A 24,091-nucleotide genomic window follows, 5' to 3' on the forward strand; every position below is an offset into this window, starting at 1 on the left:
ACGAAGATTAAAAAATTTTGACTCTTTCTGTTTCAAGATTCATAGAATCACAATATTACATTAAACAGGTAAATAAAAGAAAACTTAGTCCGTCCACTGATCACTGCTTTTCCCGATGAAGGAGAAGGGAGTGAATACTACTAAAAAATCACCAGTATTCTCCTATTAATTCTAATTTTTTAAACCTTTGCTCAAAAATCATGTTGTAGTGGAGGATCGTACCGCTATCTGGGTATTGCGAATAGTCAGGGTTGCAGTTTGAACTGTATTTTTAATGTTAATATGTCCATTTTCAAGGGTTCAAACAGATAAAGGTATGTTAAGTAGACACAGGCAGCAGATCAGCTACTTTCAGTTTTTAGCGTAAACTGTGAATTAAATATTAAGTTTTAAGTTTTTTCGTTTTGTGATGTCCCTAATTTGTTGTGGCTATTCCCGTTTTTTAATCATTTAAAGCAAACGGAGCATTGTATTTCACTGATACCATACTTCCTAAAATACTCATGCTATATTGTAATACAGTTGATGTACGACGACGAAAGCGAGAAACTACCATATTGATCAGTTGGGACAAGTCTTGTACACTCAATGTACATGCGTACCATCTGACAGGCCACGCCACATGGTACAGGTGTTTTGTTGTCTCAGCAACAATGTACGAATTCTTATGCCGTGCGTTTGCTCCTCTTTTCTGTCGGCATTGTTATTAAAGTAGCACTGACCGCTTTCCACTTTTTCTGTTATAATGCAATATTTCATAGAAATGAAAAATTTACTAAAGAAAATTACTTATCTTTTTAAAAAAGGTTTAAATTAAAAACAAATTTGTACACTGCTGCTATGGCTAATTGCTATTTCGTTTTCTTAACGTGGGTATTAGTAAAAAACAAAAAAACCGTATTATAACTGAAGTCAAACAAATATCAAGCAATACCGGTTATTCAGAACTAAAATATTGGTACCGCTTTTAACCGGTCGGTTTTTGCATCCGTAGCACAATAGGGGCAGCAGTATTGTATTTCTCTAAGAACACGCTTCCCAGTCAATATTGCTTCTTGGAGCAAACTGTCCACACTCGTGTTGTATTGCTCTTCATCTCTGTTGACTCGCTGATTTCCGGCAAATGTCTTTCCGTCAACTGAAGAGGGTGGGCCGGCCGCAGTGGCCGAGCGGTTCTAGGCTCTACAGTCCGGAACCCCGTGGCCGCTACGGCCGCAGGTTCGGATCTTGCCTCGGGTATGTATGTGTGTGATGTCGTTAGATTAGTTAGCTTTAATCAGTTCTACGTTCTAGGCGACTGATGACCTCAGAAGTTAAGTCCCGTAGTGCTCAGAGCCATTTGAACCATTTTGAAGAGAGTGGGGCGGTCGTCTTGTTCGGCCTGGGTTAGGAGAAATTACGCTGTTTTTTACTTCTCAGTTATTTTATCTCACAGGTTCAACGTTAATTCCTATGAGTCCTTTTTTCCCTCCAGATTTGCCATACAAAAAATGGTTCAAATGGCTCTAAGCACTGTGCGACTTAATTTCTGAGGTCATCTGTCGCCTAGAGCTTAGAACTAATTAAACCTAACGACATCACACATATCCATACCCGAGGCAGGATTCGAACCTGCGACCGTAGAGGTCGCTCGGCTCCAGACTGTAGCGCCTAGAACCGCACGGCTACTCCGGGCGGCGATTTGCCGTACAAAATAAACGAACACCACACATAAATTTCCAGCGAACGAAAAAAGATTTTCTTGTAGTACTTATTGCCTTGCTTTCTGGTTAGTGGATACGATGTCATTCTCTGATCGGCTCGATCCACTCCTCCTATTGTGTCGTTGTACCAAGCTCAGCCAATGAAATATTAGTTTTTTCTTTTCTGAGGCTCCATAATATCCATGGTGTGGATGGTTGAAAGATGTCCCACGTCTTTCGTGTCCTTCCAACGCAATGCTGGAACGTTTCTCAGCTACTATTTCTCCTTTTCGTAATTTTTTGTTTCGGAATGATCGCGACATCTCTCTTGAGGGATAATTTTACTGTTCCATAATTATCAGTGGACTTCATAAATAGGGACTCTGTTAATTTCGCGGATATGTAAAGGTTATCTGTCGTTAGAGAGTAACCTTGCATGAGGAGTAGTTTTACAAGTGTCTAAACTACTTCTTACGACAGTGGAAAACCCGTAGGGTCTGCATCCAGGTTCGTCCTCTTCTCCTTGTAAATAATTAGGCACCATAGACATGACACATCCGTAGCCGATTCACTTAACATGTAGAAATTTATTCCAAATATTTCCATTTTCATCGGGATGTACTGTTCCCAATGCAGTCAACCCTTCTACAGTAAAAGACTTTCATTCATCGTAATGTCCCGTTCAGGAACATAGGAAGTTAAAAATTTCCAGAATGGGAGTTTCACCCTGCAGCAGAATGTACGCGCACATGAAACTCCTTAGCAGATTAAAACTTTGTCCCGAGTTCGAGTTTCTGTCTGGCACATGAGTGGTATGAAGTACTTCAGAGTGTGCGTTAGGTACTGTTTCTTTGTCATGACGCCAATAACTATTCTTACACAAGATTGCTTGCGAGTATAAAGTTCAGTTTCAAATTAATTATTCTAGTTCCGGTGAGGAACTGGCAAAATGTGGTTATTTTCATTAAAGGAAACTTTGAAAACCTTTTTTCCAAATTTTCCACTAAGTACTGTTAATTAAAAGTTAGTTTACGTAATAAAAATGTATGAAGTTACCGGAACTTGTTTCTAGTCGTCATTGCTATAGTACTGAGCAGTGGCGATTCGGTTATAACTTCACCCGCCTCACTCCGTTTTGCGTTATTCATCGGAGACATGCCTTTTCCCCACAGATTAGGGACTTTAGGTATAAGGTCATGTAGAAAAGCCAAATTAGCCGGAGAGATTCTCTCTCTGCAATTCTTCTCTGGAATAGCACGAGAAAAAACTAACTACTAAATTATTCCTTGCGGACCCCGATTTCTGTTATTTTACTACGATGATCATGTCTCCGTATGTACTTGTAGGTGGGAGTCAACAAAATATTTTTGCATTCGGAGAAGAAAGACGGTGATTGCAAATTCGTGAAAAGATCTCACTCAACAAAAAACGTGTTTACGTTAATGATTGCCACACCAAATTGCCAAACGTGTTTTTTTAATGACTGCCAACCGAAATCCCATATCATATTCGTGGCATTCTCTCCCGTATTTCACGATACGAAACTAGCTAACTTCCTTCGAACTTTTTCAGTTACCTCCATCAATCCTAGCCATACCGCACAGAAATACTCCAGAATAGGAAACCTATGCACAGTGCAGGCAGTCTCTTTAGTCTATATGTTGCATCTTTTAAGCGTTCTGTAATAAAATGCAGTCTTTGGTTGTCTCCCCAAACCATTTTCTATTTGATGGTTTCAATTTCAGTTGTTCGTAATTGTTATCGCTAGGTATTTAGTTGAATCGACAGCCTTTAAATTTCTGTGTCTTATGTTGTAATTTTACAGATTTTTTAGTACTCGTGTACATATTTTGTTTTTAATGTCAATTGCCACATTTCACACCATACAGACATGTCCAAATAATTTTGAAACTTTCTTCAATCATCTGATGATTTTAATATATGTTTAAAGTGGTTCAAATGGCTCTGAGTACTATGCGACTTAACTTCTGAGGTCATCAGTCGCCTAGAACGTAGAACTAATTAAACCTAACTAACCCAAGGACATCACACACATCCATGGGATTTGAATCTGCGACCGTAGCGGTCGCTCGGCTCCAGACTCTAGTGCACAGAACGGCACGGCCACTCCGGTCGGCTTAATACATGGTAAACGACAGCCTTATCTGAGATGCCTGAACAGAGTCTCTTCTAAGATTTTACGCAAATTAGGAACGGCAGTAAACGTATATTGCAGCAAATGCCGGGAGGGTTCTCTGAAATGGATACAGACGATTTCCTTACCCATCCTTCCCCTATTAGAGTTTTCACCTGGCCTCTAATAATTTCGTTGTCGATTTGACATTAGTAGCTAATTTTCCACCTTTGTCTGACAGCAACGTTCCTAAGAAGTCACTGTTTCCTTACTCCTTAAGTGCTGTGTTAATTCAATTAGTTTATATTGAGTCTGAAAAGGGTAAGATTAAGTTTATAAGACTCATTACTACGCTTCGTTTCTTACATTTCTAATTGATACGAATTATATTTATCTGTGTCTTAAGGAGGTCAATGAATTTATTTCTAAGTATGTTTAAGTGACATTCAAATGGAAACGAGACAAAAACGAGACAAATGGAAAAGTAAGTAAACTGTTTATTATTTCAAAAACATTCTTGGGCGATCGGACTGGATGGCAGGCTTCAATTTTTGCAAGGAGTCCAAATATCGCTCTGCGTTAAGTTGTTGCGTCGTGTTCTAGAGAGTCATCGAGCAGCAGGCTGACGGACCGTACCACTCCGTTGCAGAGTAACGCCCGCCCATACGTACATTGCCATATGTTTCGGCTACGCAGCAGACGTTTCGCTGGGAAGCCCTTACACATCGTCAATACAGTCCCGAGAACCCTTCATGTGATTTCCATATTTGTGGAGCCCTGAGGAAGGACATTCGTGACCATCGGTTTGTTTCGGACGAATCGGGGCTCGTCTGGGTACAATACAAGTTCGGGAGGTACAGTGCGATAAATGTATTAACGGTCACGGCGATTACTTTTGATACAATAAACAGTTTACTTACTTTTTTCCATTTGTCTCACTTCCATTTTATTGCACCGTATGGATGGTTTCTCATCAATCAGTCCAACACGTTATATTTGGTATCTGCAGTGTTATCGTTGAAGCACTGATGGAACTAGCTTTCAGATCCTACCTTCAGACCAAAAAATCTGTAGATATTTTCAACCTTTTCGAAATATAATACTGTTTCCAGTTTTGCCTCTTTGCCTCCATAGCGCCTTTAAGGACTAAGTTTAAACTGTGACTTGGTTATCTTTTGGGCACCATTGAATACACCACTCATGACGGATACATCATCGTAGCATTGGTATAAACATTTGTTCACACCCAGTTCGCTTAGTTAACTGATGTTCGTGTCATGGTAGAGACTGGCGTTTAACTGGGTAAGGGAGGGTAAATGATTCACCTATACTTGCGTCAGAATGATTTGCAAAACCATCTTGCATTATTTTGATGTATGTAAATATTTTATTAATTTTTCCACTTTTACTTCTCATTTCTATTTTTCCCCACTTATTTTTTTTTTTTTTTGTTCCCAGAGGCTCCACACCGTCGGGAGCACTGCCCTTTTTGTACTACACCTCTTACACGTCTGCTATTGTCGCTGGGCAGATTCTTTGATTATATAATTACTATATTCAGCGCGTTCTCTTACGGTAAACAACATATCGCTACATGACACAGTTCTCAACGATACAGCCGTCTCTGTAGCCCCAAAACGCCGTTGCTGGGCACCTGTTGCAGACGAGACGACTGGCTAGCAAATGAAAGTGTCCGTTACGCGTCCGCTAAGAAGAAAGAAAACCGTGTAATGCAGTAAAAGCGATAACATTCACAAGGTAGGCCAGCAACAAACATCTGAAATCCTTCAATGCGTGGCACCCAAAACACAGGCACGAAATTGATTGCAGATTTCCGCGGATTTTTTTTTTTTCGTCACTCTTCTGACTGGTTTGATGCGGCTTTCTCTACTGTACCAACCTCTTCATCTCAGAGTAGCAGTTGCAACCTACTTCCTCAATTATTCGCTGCCTCTAGTGCCATGGAAGTCATTCCCTAATGTCTTAACACTTGTCCTATCATCCTGTCCCTTCTCCTTATCAGTGTTTACCATAAATTCCTTCCTCTCTGATTCTGCGCAGAACCTCCTCATTCCTTACCTTATTAGCCCACCTAATTTTCAACATTCGTCTATAGCACTACATCTCAAATGCTTCGATTCTGTTCTATTCCGGTTTTCCTAAAGTCCGTGTTTCACTACTATACAATGCCATGCTCCAGATGTACGTTCTCAGATATTTCTTCCTTAAATTAAGGCCTATGTTTGACATTAAGACTTCTCTTGGCCAGGAATGCCCCTTTTGCCATGGCTAATCTGCTTGTGATGTCCCCCCTGCTCCGTCCGTCAATGGCTATTTTACTTCCTCGGTAGCAGAAGTCCTTAACTTAATCTGCTTCGTGACTATTAATCCTGATGTTATGTTTCTCGGTTCTCTCATCTCTGCTACTTCTCATTACTTTCGTCTTTCTTCGATTTACTTTCAGTCCATATTCTGTACCCATTAGATTGTTCATTCCGTTCAGAAGATCATGTAATTCTTCCTTACTTTCACTCAGCATAGCAACGTCATAAGCAAATCGTACCATTGATATCCGTTCACCTTGAATTTTAATTCCGCTCCTGAATCTTTCTTTTATTTCCATCATTGCTTCTTCGATTTAGCGATTGAACAGTACGGGGAAAACTACATCCCTGTGTTACACCCTTTTCATACGAGCGCTTCGATCTTGGTTGGCCACTCTTATTATTCTCTCTTGGCTGTTGTACAATTGTATACTACCCGTCTTTCCCTACAGCTTATCCTTACTTTTCACAGAATTTCGAACATCTTTCTCCGTTTTACATTGTCCAACCCTTTTTCCAGGTCGACAAATCCTATAAACTTGTCTTGATTTTTCCTTATCTTGCTTCCATTATCAACCGCAACGTCAGAATTGCCTCTGTCGTGTCTTTACCTTTTCTACAGCCAAACTGATCGTCATCTAGCACATTCTCGATTTTATTTTCCATTCTTCTGTGTATTATTCTTGTCAGCAACTTGGGTGCATGAGCTCTTAGGCTCATTGCGCCTTAATTCTCGCACTTTCAGCTCTTGCAATCTTAGAAATTGTGTGGATGATATTTTTCCGAAAATCAGATGGTATGTCGTCAGACTCATAAATTTTACACACCAACGTGAATAGTCGATTTGTTGCCGCTTCGCCCAACGGTTTTAGAAATTCTGATGGAATGTTATCTATCCCTTCTGCCTTATTTGACCTTAAGTCCTCCAAAGCTCTTTTAAATTCTGACACTTATACTGTATCCCCTATCTCTTCTAAATCGACTCCTACTTCCTCTTCTATCACATCAGACAAATCTTCCCCCTCAAAGAGGCTTTCAATGTATTCTTTCCACCTATCCGCTCTTTCCTCTGCATGTAACAGTGGAATTACCGTTGCACTCTTAATGTTACCACCCTTGCTTTTAATGTCCTTCCGACAATCATTTCTTTTTCTATGTCTTCATATTTTTCCTGCAGCCATTTCGTCTTAGCTTCCCTGCAATTCCTATTTATTGCATTCCTCAACGACTTGTATTTCTGTATTTTTGAGTTTCCCGGAGCATTTTTGTACTTCCTTTCGTCAGTCAACTGACGTTATTCTTCTTTTACCCATGGCTTCTTCGCAGTTACCTTCTCTGTACCTACGTTTTTCTTTCCAACTTCTGCGGTGGCCCTTCCTAGAGATATCCATTCCTCTTCAACTGTACTGCCTACTGATCTATTCCTTATTGCTGTATTTATAGCCTTAGACCATTTCAAGCGTATCTCGTCATTCCGTAGTACTTCCGTATCCCACTTTTTTGCATATTGATTCTTCCTGACTAATGTCTTCAGTCTAATCTTCATCACTACTATTTAGTGATCTGAGTCTCAAGCCCATATTATCCTGTAACCTTTCCTTCTTCTCCTTGCCCTACAACTGCATTCCAGTCCCGCATGACTATTAGATTTATATCCGCCTTTACATACTGTATTACCCTTTCAATATCCTCATACACTTTCTGTATCTTTTCATCTACAGCTTGTGTCGTCGGCATGTATACCTGAACTATCGTTGTGATATTGATCATTAATTGACCGTGGCTGTTTCAAAAATGTGAAAAGGTTTTCTAATACCGCTACCAGTCAAAAAATTGGTTGACTACTAAATCATTTATTTAACATCAGACTGCAGTGGCATTACAAAACTATTTGACGTAAGTGTATCCATACTTTCTTTATATGACTGCTGTGATCATCTTGTGGAGAGAGAGAGAGAGAGAGAGAGAGAGAGAGAGAGAGAGAGAGAGAGAGAGAGAAGGATAACGTAGAGGCGATTTCACTCTGTATATTGGTCTGCTGTTCACATGTAAAGTTTTATAAACCCATCACCCACTTTATTGTTGTGGCATGGCAGTATTCTTGTGATGTGCTCAATATTGCTATTTTCACGTCTTCGTTGAACTTGTTCAGCATTGTTCGCAAACTTCACAAGACTTTGAAACACGCTAATACAAAACAAATCAGTAGTGTAGAAAACATGATGGCGGCCAAAACAAAGCTTGTTTCGATTTGACTATCGGTATGTTGATCCAGGTGTTGTTAGCAGCAATAACTTCTGCAATGTCTTGCTGTCGTATCAAAAAATGGCTCTGATCACTATGGGACTAAACATCTATGGTCATCAGTCCCCTAGAACTTAGAACTACTTAAACCTAACTAACCTAAGGACATCACACAACACCCAGTCATCAGCTGTTGTATCACTAATGTTTCTTGGCCTAATATATTACAAAATGACCGAGTGTGAAAAATTAATAACGCGAATGACGGTATAAAAACGTTTTTGTTTTAAGAGTTACAAAGATATTTCTGGGATCTACACTCCTATATAACCTTCATATCATGTACTTACTATTTTAAGAGAACTGAATTGAAATTCGCAAAGAAGTGTGAATTTTTGAACTCTGTTATTACATTTAAGATATCGTTTTTTACTTATGACCTTGGATGAATACTTTCATTTTTCCATTGTCCGTTCTCCAGCTCTTTTCCAAAGTATGCAGTACGTTAAGGTCGTTGCCTAGTGCAACAGTTTGCCCTGTTTCATTTATATGTATTGCTATAGCTGCCCTATTAGCTTTATCCCACTGAAACACTTAACGCCTTCTTTAAAACGGGTTTCCAAATTTCTTCCCATTTCGCCCATGTAATGTTTGTTGCAGTGACCACATGTAATTTAATAAAGTCCTGGTTTGCTCAGTTTTTCTGTAGATGTCATGGGTCAGTTTCTTTTTCAAGTTAGTGTGTGTATTGAACCAGGGACCTAGAAGCGATGGAGAGGCTTCGTCCCCGCCTTAGCCCTCAGTGGTACACAACAGGCGACAGCAGTCCACCCACCCCGCCGCCGACCCACACCGAACGCACGAACCCAGGGCAATTGTGCAGTTGCTCCCCCCCCCCCCCCCCCCCCCCCCCCGCGTCACCCCACCCACAAGAAACGTCTGATATCAGACGACTGTAACACCAAATGTTTGCGTGTTAGAGTAATTATAATGGCGGCCGCTGTGGTCGAACGGTTCTAGGTGCTTCAGTCCGGAACCGCACTGCTCAATTGGCTCTGAGCGACCGTAGCAGTCCCACGGATCCGGACTGTAGCGCCTAGAACCGCACGGCCACCACGGCCGCCGCATACGTGGAGAAAGTGTTTGTGCAGCAATCGTCGATATAGTGTAGATGAGGCGGAATAAGGGGAACCAGCCCGCAACCACCGTGAGAGATGGAAAACCACTTCAAAAACTATCCATAGACTGGCAGGCACACCGGACCTCGACACTAATCCGCTGGGAGGATTCGTGCCGGGGACCGGCACGCCTTCCCACTCGGGAAGCAGCGCGTTAGCCCGTGCGGCTAGCCGGGCGGGCCGTTGCCATGTTAGATTGTTTGCTTTTGTTTTTAGATGTGCGTTGTGAAAGTGCTTTGATTTCATGTTCATGATAATCAGTGCCGTGTGCAATGGATACATCAGCATATGAGTGCCATGGCACAACAAGAAAGTGAGTGAGTCTTTTATAATAATTTTCATGTGAACAGCAGATGACATTGCGTCATACTAGGTTATCCTTCTCTCTCTCTCCACAGGATGATCACAGCAGTGATGTAAAGAGACTTTAATAGCTATGTACATTTGTGTTAAAATGTTTTTGTAATGACACCATAGACTGATGATAGTGTCTCCTCCTCGAAAGATGTCGCTAAACAAATTATTTGGAAATTCTTCCAATCCACCTGAAGATGACTAAATAAGGCGAAACGCGTAGTTGAAAAATAAGAAACTAAAATTGCAACCAAACCTGTTTATAACCAATAAGTTATTTGTTGTTGTTGTTGTCTTCAGTCCTGAGATTTGTTTGAAGCAGCTATCCATGCTACTCTATCCTGTGCAAGCTTTCCATCTCCCAGTACCTACTGCAGCCTACATCCTTCAGAATCTGCTTAGTGTATTCATCTCTTGGCCTCCCTCTACGATTTTTACCCTCCACGCTGCCCTCCAATACTAAATTGGTGATACCTTGATGCCTCAGAACATGTCCTACCAACCGATCGCTTCTTTTGGTCAAGTTTTGCCACAGACTCCGCTTCTCCCCAATTATATTCAATACCTCCTTATTAGTTATGTGATCTACCCATCTAATCTTGAGCATTCTTCTGTAGCACCACATTTCGAAAGCTTCTATTCTCTTCTTGTCCAAACCATTTATCGTCCATGTTTCACTTCCATACATGGCTGCACTCCATACAAAAACTTTCAGAAACGATTTCCTGACAGTTAAATCAATACGCGATGTTAACAAATTTCTCTTCTTCAGAAACGCTTTCCTTGCCATTGCCAGTCTACGTTTTATGTCCTCTCTACTTCGACCATCATCAGTTATTTTGCTCCCCAAACAGCAAAACTCCTTTACTACTTTAAGTTTCTCATTTCCTAATCTAATTCCCTCAGCATCGTCAAATTTAATTCGACTACATTCCATTATCCTCGTTTTGCTTTTGTTGATGTTCATCTTATATCCTCCTTGCAAGACACTGGCCATTCCATTCGACTGTTCTTCCAAGTCCTTTGCTGTCTCTGACAGAATTACAATGTCATCGGCGAACCTCAAAGTTTTTATTTCTTCTCCATGGATTTTAACACCTACTCCGAACTTTTCTTTTGTTTCTTTTACTGCTTACTCAATATACAGATTGAATAACATCGAGGAGAGGCTACAACCCTGCCTCACTCCCTTCCCAACCACTGCTTCCCTTTCGTGCCCATCGACTCACAGGTTATTTAGTAGACACAAAATTTTGTGGCTGGCGGCGGTATTTGGAAAGCTTTTCATACCTGTAGATGCGGTCGAGATGTGCGGCTAGGTGTGTGCCTGTGCGTGACGCAGGTGCTGGCGACGGACGACAGCATGAGCGACGACGTGTTCGAGTCCCCCGGGCAGGACCAGAGCCAGAGCGAGGCGCTGTCGGCGCCGCGGGCTGCCGCCGCCCAGGCGACGCCCAGCCCCACCGGCTACCGCGACTACCAGCCGCCCGCCGAGGCGCTGCGCCTCTACAACGCGGACTCTCCGGCGCACAGCCCGGCCGTCGCCGCCGTCGCCTCGGCCGCCGTCACGCCCAGGGACGCGCACGACCTCGTAGAGCAGCCCGTGCACAAGGTAACCTGCACTGCCGTCCAGGAATTAACTTTATAGTTCAGGTGTTCCATCCCCAGTATTGCCTGCATGCACTCACAATACAACAACGCATATAACTGTAATACAGAGCCAAAGAAACTGGTGATTAATGTCGTGCAGCGTCCCCGCGACCCCAAAGAAGTGCCGTAACACGACGTGGCATGGAAGCGACTAATGTCTGAAGTAGTGCTGGAAGAGGCCTGCAGGGTCGTCCGTAAATTGGTAAGAGTACGAAGGGGGGGGGGGCGTCTCTTCTGAACAGCACATTGCAAGGCATCCCAGATATGCTTAATAGTATTCATGTCTGTGGAGTTTGGTGGTCAGAGCAAGTGTTTAAATGCACGAGTGTTCCTCTGTAGCAACTGTGAATGTGTGGGGGTCGCATTGTCCTGCTGGAATTGCCCAAGTCCGTTGGAACGCACAGAGTACGCGAAAGAACTTGCCCCCCTTCTAACAGCCGTGTACCGCAAGTCTCTAGAGGATCGTAAGGTTTCAAATGATTGGAAAAGAGCACAGGTTAGTCCCAGTCTTCAAGAAGGGTCGTCGAGCAGATTTGCAAAACTATAGGCCTGTATCTCTGACGTCGATCTGTTGTAGAATTTTACAATATGATTTTTGCTCGCGTAGCATGTCATTTCTGGAAACCCAGACTCTACTCTTTAGTAATCAACATGTATTCCGGAAGTAGTGATCGTGTGAGACCCAACTCGCTTTACTTGTTCATGAGGCCCAGAAAATATTAGATAAGGCTCCCAGGTAGATGCCATTTTCCTTTACTTCCGGAAGGCGTTCAATACAGTTTCGCACTGTCGCCTGATAAACAAAGTGAGAGCGTAATGAGTATCAGACCAGCTGTGTCGCTGGGTTGAAGAGTTTTTAGCAAACAGAACACAGCATGTTGTTCTCAATGGAGAGACGTCTACAGACGTTAAAGTAACCTCTGGCGTGCCACAGGGGACTGTTATGGGACCATTGCTTTTCACAATATATATAAATAACCTAGTAGATAGTGTCGGAAGTTCCATGCGGCTTTTCGCCGATGATGCTGTAGTATACAGAGAAGTTGCAGCATTAGAAAATTGTAGCGAAATGTAGGAAGATCTGCACCGGATGGGCACTGGGTGCACGGAGTGGCAACTGACCCTTAACATAGACAAATGTAATGTATTGCGAATACATAGAAGGAAGGATCCTTTGTTGCATGGTTATATGATTGCGGAACAAACAGTCGTATCAGTTACTTCTGTAAAATATCTGGAAGTATGCGTACGGAATGATTTGAAGTGGAATGATCATATAAAATTATTGTTGGTAAGTCTGGTACCAGGTTGAGATTCATTGCGAGAGTCCTTAGAAAATGTAGTCCATCACAGAGAAGTTGGCTTACAAAACACTCTTTCGACCTGTATTTGAGTATTGCTTATCAGTGTGGGATCCGTTCCAGGTCCGGCTGACAGAGGAGATAGAGAAGATCCAAAGAAGAGCGGCGCGTTTCGTCACAGGGTTGTTTGTTAAGCGTGGTATCTTTACAGAGATGATTAGCAAACTCAAGTGGGTGGTCCATTGACAGTGCCCGGGCCAAACATCAAACGAATGGGGGTTTCTATTAAAAAAAACAAAACGCAGTTGATATCTGTTTGACCTATGGCAGCGCCATCTAGCGGGCCAACCATAGCGCCATCTGGTTTCCCCTTCAAGCTAGACGAGTTTCGTTCTTTGTAGGCTTTACGTTTGATGCTTATTTAGTGAGATATTTGGCCCGACCGTGATCAATGAACCACCCTGTATATAAATCATTCGCCTGGATGGCCAATGGAACAACATTTTTCAGTGCAGATGCGCAAGCATTTCCGACGTCCTACAGGGATCTCAGAGTAGCAAGCATGGAGGAAATGGACATGGATTGCAAATAGGATGCCGCGAGGCGTGCCGAGACAATCCTCACAGCTGCTGTAACACTGTGTCGTGTATGGCGCAGTGGTTAACCCACCTGCCTGGCATCAGTCTGCTTTAGGCATTGGCGCGGCATGGACCTGTGGTCCCTGCCGCAGGGGTTGTTTACATCGCTGAAATTCGCGCGTGTTGTTGTCTGACTAGAACGCCATGGCATACAATTTTAGAGAGACTACGCTCCAATTTACATCTGGCAACGAATAATCCAGGCCGAAGTCTTTCGAAATAGATAGTTATTTGAGGGAAGAAGTTCATTTACCTACTACAGACCTAATTGGAAAGCACGTATCCATTGTAAGCGGTACAATGTACGTCATGATGACCGATGAAGCTGCGCATGAAAGAACTATCGCCGTTGCTCAAAGAGGATTTAAATTCCGACACCCTGATGGCCATATCAGCGATGTAACAGTAGCTCTTTTAGGCTTAGGTGTGAGCGTCATTCGCATCATTGAATTGCCGTTCGAGGTTCCAGAATCGATGGTTACGGAATCGCTGTGACAATATGGAACGGTACTCGGTCATACGCCCGAATGCTGGGCGAGTTTTATCCCCTATCCCCTTTCAAACGGCGTCCGACAGGTGCGGATCGTACTTCACAAAATATCCCTTCATATTTATATATTGGACGATGACGAGCTATTGTGATTACGATGGCCAGCCACGCACATGTTCTGGCTATGGTGGAGAAGCACATATCCGCTCAGAGTGCATACAGCGCCGCGCCATGCAACTGCCACGCGGAGAAGTGTCAAAGCGAGAGGTTCCCACGCAGCTGCAGATGACTTACGTGTCGGTGGTCGGCTGGGCGGTGTTGCCGAGTTCGGAGAGTGACACGGACGTTGATGGAAGAGCAAACCGAGTTAGGGGAGCATGGAGGCGACATGGAGAATCCCCTACACCCACATGAAGTCAGATAAGGAAGGAACCTTTCGCAACCTCAAATGTAGCATGCGGCGTGGAAGTGGAGGTCGAGACAGTGGCGGCAGCAACAGACCAACAAACATTCGACGAACAAAGTGAGGCGTCGCCTAAGGGGGCAGGGGGCAGGGCGCGCAAACAAAGATCGCCGAAGACTCGCCATAATTCTGGTGCTACGTCTTCCCCAAGCCTTGTGGACACGGAAGTTATTCTAGCCGAAGGAATGTCTGACAGGGAACACGTGCCTTAAGAGGACTCCTTCATATGGTAACCGGATGTCGTGCCTTCCAGACGGTCCCTCTTGATTGACACAGACAGACACGGTAATACAGACGGAGGAGTCAGGGACAATTACCCGACAGCCACATCGAAATGCAGCAGAGGGTGTTTCTGGGATTGATGACCAATGCTACTGGGCAGTACTAGTCGAAGAAATACAGGAATTGGCACCCCTCACTTGAAGACGAATCATAGGATGCACACCACAGAACGAAAACGGTGGAACACAGCCCATTGGCGAGCACCCGTCCGAGTACGAATAGTGGGCTAAGGCCCTTGGAGTTCACAATGACAGGACACGAGCATAACGACGACAACGGACCACGCATATAAAGTGGGAACAGGGGGCATTAACACCACACGATCGCTTGCAAAGATGCAACTTTTCCAGGACATGATTTACACCACAGACGTAGATATTCTGCTAGTGCAGGAAACCTGCGATGCTGGCTTTCTCGACATGCATGGTTACACTTACCTAGCGCCGACTTCAGAGAGAGGACGTGGCACAATGATATAAGTCTGGGAATGGGACTCCGGTGTGTGACCTCGAGTACTTCCTTTCGGCTCGGAGTTTGTCGATGACCGTGAACGGCATTCGTAATGTCAACATCTATGCACCCTCCGGATCGGGCAAGCGACGGGAGCGTGCGTAATTCTGCTCGGAGGAGATTGCGCCCCTACTCCATGGGAGATACGACCATACCTTGGTAGGAGGGGATTTTCAAATGGTTCAAGTAGCTCTCAGCACTATGAGACTTAACATCTGAGGTCATCAGTCTCCTAGAACTTAAGAACTACTTAAACCTAACTAACATAAGGACATCACACACATCTATGCCCGAGGCAGGATTCGAACCTTGCATGGGGGCTTAATTAAATATAATGCAAATAATTTTAATTTTTGTCGCTGTCTGTGCGGTTACGCTGTCTCGTAACCGGTTGGCCCTGAATAATATTAGTACGCAATCCGACTGCATAGAATAACAACAAAGAATGAAAGGAAATTTCCGTTAACACAATTTATTAATTAAGTCCCCAGCAACTATAAAAGCTACGAAACAAGAAAGCATAAGTGTAGCTGTTCTGTGTGTTGAAGTGTGATTCAACGTACACATCTGGCACGGTTCTTCCTCAATACGACAAGATGCTTTAACGCCATTTACAATGAAGTAATTAAAAAAAACAGAAATACTATGATTTCACATAGAAACCAGAATTACACTCTAATACTTGATCACAAGCCAGATGCTTTGTTCACTGAGCCTGTGAGCAAGAGGCATTGTTATTTACGAAATTTAAAATACAAAATGCTTTAATTACCTCATATATATTGACAAAAAATACACTCTGATCATTACAATATCCCCAATCCAGTAACATATGGTGTCTTGCCCAACAACTAGTAGTCTATCGACATCGTCTCAACAAACACTGATTACGCCTACCTCAGAACTACGACCGCCCTCAGCAACTTCTCAGCTGCAACTGCCAGTGGAGGCGGCTGAATAATACTCCTTGGCGCAATCTCTGGCGCTGTGACTCAGTGTAGCCACCATTCAACCTGCGACCGTAGCGGTCGCGCGGTTCTAGACTGAAGCGCCTAGAACGGCTCTGTAACACCGGCCGGCGAGGGGGGGGATTTTAACTGTGTTCTCACACAGAAAGATCAAACCGCTGATTTCAGCTCCCGCTACGCAATGCACGCGATCCGCCGGGACAGGCACTGATGGACACGTGGGAAAAGATCCATGGGCAGCGAGAGGGCTACACGTTTCTTACTATCCACTCGGCGAACAGTTTGTTTGTGACGGATTAAGAGATCACGTGTTGGCTGCTGAACATTGGCCCACAGTGTTTAAGGATCACTTTTCTTATTTACGCACGTTAACCCTCACTCTGCAACGGGTCTGACGGAACCGTATTTCGTGGAAACTTAACTCTTCCTTATTGTTGGATCCCGAATGTCTCCAGGAGATCGAAGAAATATGGCATACATGCGCTCACCGTCTGCCGATGCACCGTACGGTTCTTTGATGGTGGCTGCAATGTGCAAAGCCGGCAATACGAAGAGCTCTCATAACGTATGGCATGGAAAAAGCGAGATGGCTCCGAGGTACACTTAATTATTACTACATGGTACTCCGTGACCTGTCCTCCACGGCCCCATCAACCGAGCGTCAAGCGGAAGTCCATCTCATACAGGTGTCCATTTTATCGATCACTAGACGTCGATTGTAGGGACTTTCGATTCGTGCACGGTGCTTGGACGACGTCGATGGAGACCGTATTAGAATGCAACACGTGTCCAAGAGACATGCTCGTAATCTCCTGTCCTTGATGACAGTTCTCCATTATGGTGATGGGCGACCCTTAACGTCACAGCAGGACATTAGTACTTGATTTCTGGAGCATTACCGCCTATATTTTCACTTGGACGCCGACGGACAATCTGGTAGGAGAAGAAATTTTGTGACGGATGCAATCGGAGGTCGATGGTTTGGATGCAAAGGCGTTATTGGAACTCATAACGGAAGATGACATACGAAGGGCACTCACGAAGGGTGCGGTGCATAAATCATCTGGGCCAGATGGGTTGACACTCGAATTTTATCTCGAATTGTCGGCTTTAATGATGTCCCAATGGGTGTCGATGTATAATGAGTTATCGAGCCCTGGCCAGGACGTCCCGTCGCAATTCATGGCGGGTCTGCTTATACCAATATCGAAATCGACAGGGAGTGTCAGCGCCCAACAGTTTCGACCGCTCACAAATCTCAATACCGACTATAAGTTCTTTGCGACAATGTTGGCGGCAAGACTCAAGACTGTAATATCCAAGTCATTACCATCAGACCATGCTTGTCTAGGGGTACGGAGCAACATCCATTCTCTCCTAGGCGAATATCGTGACATCATTTCTCTGAGTGAAGCTTGTTGCATGCGAGCGGAGTTCGTATCAGTGGATTTTGATCTTGCCTTTGACAGGATCAATCATGATTTCCTTGACTCGATCATGCGATGCATGCCGATACCTCAGGGCTTCATTACAGTCCTCACGCGTCTCTTTCGCGGCGCTCCTTCGATGGTGAGTCAATGACAGGGAGGTAGGAGCGATTCCTGTTTGCACCTCAGTTGGACAAGGATGTCCCTTGTCGACGATGCTGTCTGCAATAGCGCTCGAGCCATTGATGCACACTCTTAGACAGACTCTTACAGGCGCCCGACTCCGTGAGAGGTCCTTCGCGTGTCGTGCATATGCCGAGTACTTGTTGATACTCGTCCGGTCGGAGAACGAAGCACGTACGGTGGTTGCCCTTCCTACTACGTACCGTGTAGTGGCGGGTAGCAGGGTCAACATGAATAAGATTCTGCTGATCGGACGGGGGATGGACGCTCTGCACAGTCTGTTTATGACGGTGGACATCTTCCGATGCTTGGGAGTACTATCCACCTGATCGATACGACAATCGGCGGCGGCGAGCTATCGACGTCTACTCCAGAACGTCCGACTTCACATACACAACAATTCCTTTCTAACCCACGACCTGCTTCAAGTGGAATACACTAATGTCGTGCATGTCCTCCGTGACTATGCAGAAATGTCGCAACACGGCGTCGGATGGACTCCATTAATGTTCATCTGGCCAAGCGACTACCGCAAGGCACGGTACTACCAATACCATATGGTACTGCTGACAGATTAATGGCGGCCTTTGGATACTATTTCAACCAAGGGATGTTTTTTAAGGCCAAATACGAGAATTGAACGCTGCCACGCCATTATTAATTTCACGAATGTGCGTAACAAGCCTCTAGCTCTATACCTGCGAGCGATGCTACGGACATGGAACCAACGGCAACACGCCATCATGTCGGCTATCCTGGACTTGCTTCTTCCCCCGTCCTTTGATCTGCCGGTAGCTGTAGACCCAATATCGCCTTCTTTCTCTCACGTCTTTGTTGATTTTAGTTATGTTCAGTTACAGATATATCGATACTTTGAGGGTCCTTATGGCAGCAATGTTGTCGAACTTACATACCCAACGAGGGACTGGCGACAGATTTGGCGAGCTCTCCATACGCCTCTCCTCATCACGGCAGCGAGATCTTCTTGGTATACATTAGTCAACCGCAAGACAGTCACCTGCTTACGATTGTACGGCATTCACATGGTCGATTCCCCGCTCTGGCATCCAGGACACCGACGAACATTCTCCGCAGTGCGGTGAGGCAAAGGATGCTTGGCGGCTGACGCAACATATCATGGCATTCCTCCGATGCACCGAAGACTCCACAATCCCGACGAACGCTTCATTATTCCCAGATGCTCTATTTTTTCCTCACAGAAAAAGTCGGCAATTCGCTGGATTGGAGGACACGCATCGTACTATGTGCTCTCGCGGAACATGATATCGAGCATGAACTATTGGCATCATCTACTAGAACAAGAAATCATCCGACGTCACTCTAAAAACAAAACGCACTTTTCGAACTTGCTAGGCAGCATATTTCTTTCCCTTTAATTTTCATATTTTTACAATAAACACGGATTATATGTAACATTGTATCTCCGTAGTGTCTTATTGAGTGAGGGCAAGTGACTAAAGTTACTGTGTACTACAACTACGGTTCGGTAGCTTTGGTACTGCACACAAATGACGTAGTAAATTGTAGGAGTAAATACAGTATTGATAGCATTGGTAGTGAAGAAACGTACACGAACGCGAAAGAGGAAAACCTGGGAGGCAGTGACTTCCCTCTGTTTTTTCTTCTTTTTTGTGTATTTGGTGCTTTTTTTCCACTCAATTAGAACCGCAATCATTCAGTGTTAGTTAATTGTATATTTCATGTCCTTACAGATACAAGCTGCCTTTATAAGTAATAAAAATTACTTTGGCACGCAACTTTTCTGCTTTTACATTACCAAATCAGTTACTTTTGATGCAAGTACAGTTTATATGCACACACATAGGAAATATTAAAAGAAACATGTTTTACGTACCTTATATGAAACATCGCTTCAATATTTCATCTATTTTTGTATTGAAAATACTGTTTACTTTCAAGTAACGGACGGGAGGATAAGTATCGACAACAAAAATATTCTTTAAGTTACCCGCCCCTTTAAATATCCTCGTACAGTTTTTAGACTGTTCACCGCTTACCGTGTTTAGGATTGTTATGAGGTAACGCTTATAGATATTCGACACTCCTAACTCAAGGTAACGCGTCTATGACCTTGACAGACCAAAGCCCCTAAGAAAAATAATCTAATTTATATTTACTCATGGCAATCTACAGTATTCTACAGAGTTGATGGTAATTCGTCCGTCGCATGAGGAACTTAAGCTTGGCGGCTCCCATGATGCTATTCAAGAGTAGTAGGCTGTATGCTGACATTGAATTTCACCCTCTCCCTTCTCTCATCATCGTACAACGCAAACATGACACTCACCCACTGCAGTCATCCACACATCAGATACACTTAATGCACGACTCCCACACTTCGCAAAGGCCCGTGCAGGATATTTTACCTATCCTTCAAGGGCAATGGCATCATTCCTTTGCGAAGTGTGGGAGTGGTAGTGATGTAACAGAGCAGAGAATTAATCCTGAACAGCCAATAAAAGTTTCAGATTAAATCCGAGCATCGTGTAATTTGTGAAGCAGGACGCACATCATCAAAAGTAGGTGCATTCTGTCCGCGGCCGTGAGTGTCATTTCGCCCGATGCAACGGTAGCTCCGTTTCAAGGCATGGGCCGAGCACAGTTGTAGGAACGGGAAAGACCCAAAGAGGTTCGACAGCCGTATTACAAAGCCGCCACGACACAAAAGGGAGCTTCATTTCAAATTTACGCAGCAAAGCCTCCCAGTCAAACAAACGCTGGGTGAATCTAGAATCAGCACAGAGAGAGCCATTTGAATTCGGAAATAGAATTTTGGGTAGCGACTTGGCAATAAATCCTAAGGAATTTTGGTCATATGTTAAATTATTAAAGAGATGGAAGCTATCTCCCAAGAACCTATGTGGCCTTAATGGCATCGAAACTGAGTATGACAGAAAGAAGTTCGAAATACTAAACGGTTCTTTCCAAATGTGTTTCACTGAGGAAGATCGTAGTGCAGTTCCTTACCTAAATCTTTGCACAAAAATCAAAATGATAGATATCGACATAAGTGATAGCGAGATTGAAATCGAACAATCGAGAGAGAAATCGAACAACAGATGAAAGGCCACTCGATCTGATGAGACACCAATGCCTGAAAGTACTTGCTCCTCTGCTAGCAGCAGCGTATCGTAGTTCGTTGTAAGATTGAAGCATTCCTAATAATTGGAAAAATACCATGAGTCATTCCTGTTTTCGCCGGCCGCTGTGGCCGAGCGGTTCCAGGCTCTTCAGTCCGGAACCGCGCTGCTGCTACGGCGGCAGGTTAGAATCCTGCCTCGGGCACGGCTGTGTGTGACGTTCTTAGATCAGTTGGGTTTAAGTAGTTCTAAGTCTAGGTGACTGATGTCCTAAGGTGTTAAGTCGCATAGTGCTTAGAGCCATTTGAAACATTCCTGTTTTCAAACAGGATCCCCGAACAGACGCACAAAATGATAGGCCTATATTCCAGTCTGTTCTAGAAGTTTGGAACGCTTTTTATACACTATGTGATCAAAAGTATCCGGACACCTGCTACTTCAATATGGTGTTACTCAACCCTTAGCCTTGATGACAGCTTCCACTCTCGTAGGCATACATTCAATCAGGTGCTGGAAGGTTTCTTGGGGAATTGTAGTCCATTCTTCACGGAGTGCTGCACTGAGGAGAGATATCGATGTCGGTCGGTGAGGCCTGGCACGAAGTCGGCGTTCCAAAATATCCGAAAGGTGTTTCTATAGGATTAAGGTCAGGACTCTGTGACGGCCAGTCCATTACAGGGATGTTATTGTCTTGTAACCATTCCGTCACAGGCCACACTACGAACAGGTGCTCGATCATGTTGAAAGATGCAGTCGCCATCCCGAATTGCTCTCAAAGAGTGGGAAGCAAGAAGGTGCTTAAAACATCACTGCAGGCCTGTACTGTGATAGTGCCACTCAAAACAACAAGGAATGCAACCCCTTCCATGAAAAACACTAGCACACCATAACACCACCGCCTCCGAATTTTACTGTTGGCACTACACTTGCTGCCAGATGACCTTCACCGGGCATTCTCCATACCCACAACCAGCCATCGGCTCGCCACATTCTGTACCATGATTCGTCACTCCACACAATGTTGTTCCACCGTTCAATCGTCCAGTGTTTACTCTCCTTACATTATGAGAAGTGTCGTTTGGCATTTATCGGCGTGATTTGTGGCTTATGAGCAGCCGCTCGACCATTATATCCAAGTTTTCTCACCTCCCACGTAACTGTCATAGTACTTGCAGTGCATCCTGATACAGTTTGAAATTCCTGTGTGATGGTCTGGATAGATGTCTGCCTATTACACATTACGACCCTCCTCAGCTGTCGGCAGTCTCTGTCAGTCAACAGATGAGGTCGCCCTGTACGCTTCTGTGTCCCTTAACGTTTCATTTTCACTGTCACATCGGAAACAGTGGACCTAGTGGTGTTAAGGTGTGTGGAAATCTCACCTAGAGACGTATGACACAAGCGACACGCAGTCACCTGACCACGTTCGAAGCCCGTGAGATCCGCGGAGCGCCCCATTCTGTTGTCTCACGATGTCTGATAACTACTGAGGTCGCTGATACAGCGTACCTGGCAGTAAGTGACTGCAAAATGCACCTAATATGAAAACGTATGTTTTTGGGCGTGTGTGGATACTTTTGATCACGCAAAGTAGTGGCGTTTGCTTTGGAGACAGAAAAATATCCTCTACAGGAATCAACATGGCTTTTGTGAAGCACGATCGTGTGCGATCCATCTCGCTCTGTTCGCCTATGAGACACAGAAAACAGCAGATACCGGCGCCCATGAAGATACCGTGTTGCTTGACTTCTAGAAGACGTTGAATACAGATCCGCACTGCCACCTAATGAACAAAATATAAGCGAGTGGAATAAGACGAGTTGTGTGATTGGACTGAAAAACGTATAGGAAACAGAGCACAGTGTGCCATTTTTATGGGCAGAGTATTCAGACGTAAGTGTAACTTTGGGCGATGTAGGTCAGTTACGTTTCACACTGCATATACACAGATGTGACAAGTCATGAGATACCTCCCTGCCCGGTGTGGTGCAGCAACTTGACGTGGCATGGACCCAAAAAATTTGTGGAAGCCCCCTGCAGAAGTATTGAGCCATACTGCCTGTATAGCCGTCAGTAATTGCAGAAGTGCTGCCGGTGCAGGATTTTGTGCACGAAATGACCTCTCGATTATGCCCCGTAAATATTCCATGGGATTCATGTTGGGCGATGTGGATGGCCAAACAGTTCGCTTGAACTGTCCAGAATGTTCTTCGAACCAATCGCGAACAATTGTGGCCCGGTGACATGGCGCATTCTTATCCATAAAAATTCTATCATTGTTTGGGAACATGAAGTCCATGAATAGCTCAAAATGGTCACCAAGTAGCCGAACATAACCATTTCCAGTCAGTGATCAGTTCAGTTGGACCATGTAAACACAACTAGTTTGCACGGTGAATTTTTGACAACTTCCGTCCACGCTCTAAGAACGGTATTCAACTGACCACGTCACGGTTTTCCAGTCATGAAAGTTCGGAGCAATATTGTCGCGTGACAAGGACAAACGCTGCAGCCGGTGTACTTTTAGCAAAGGCATCGCGTCGGTCGTCTGCTGCCACAGCCCACTGACGCCAAATTTCACCGCACTGTCCTAACGGATACGTTCGTCGCACTTCCCAAAACGATTTGTATGCTTAATTCACGTAGTGCTGCTTGTCTGTTTGCACTGGCAGCTCTAAGCAAATGGCGCTGCTCTCAGTCGTTAAGTGAAGGCCGTCGGCCACTGCGTTGTCCGAAGTGAAAGGCAACGCTTGAAATATGGTACTCTTGGGAGACTCTTGACATTGTGTATCGCGGAATATTCAGTGCCCTAACGATTTCTGAAATGGAATGTCCCATGCGTCTAGCTGCAACTACTATTACGCGTTCAAAGTCTGCTAATTCACGTCGTATGGTCATAATCATGTCGAAAACCTTTTCTCATGAATCGCCTGAGTACAAACAACAAATCTGCCAATGCACTGCCCTTTTTTTCCTTGTGATCGCGATACCACCGCCATCTGTATATGCGCATATCCCTGTCGCATGACTTTTGTTCAAATGTGTGTGAAATCTTATGGGACGTAACTGCTAAGGTCATCAGTTCCTAAGCTTACACACTACTTAACCTAAATTATGCTAAGGACAAACACACACACCCAT

The 24,091-nt window shown here is 44.3% G+C and overlaps 1 protein-coding gene across 1 annotated transcript in view; it reads left to right on the forward strand.

Moving 5' to 3' along the window:
* The window catches only part of LOC126339596 (ras-related protein Rab-37), an 871,353-nt gene that overhangs the window by 362,556 nt on the left and 484,706 nt on the right, over positions 1-24,091 (forward strand). Inside the window, exon 3 of the mRNA XM_050001644.1 lies at positions 11,259-11,528. Within this exon, the coding sequence (XP_049857601.1) occupies positions 11,259-11,528 (270 nt within the window). The remainder of the gene's footprint in view (positions 1-11,258; positions 11,529-24,091) is intronic.

Source organism: Schistocerca gregaria, chromosome 1 (assembly GCF_023897955.1).
Source record: "Schistocerca gregaria isolate iqSchGreg1 chromosome 1, iqSchGreg1.2, whole genome shotgun sequence".
NCBI lineage: Eukaryota > Metazoa > Arthropoda > Insecta > Orthoptera > Acrididae > Schistocerca > Schistocerca gregaria.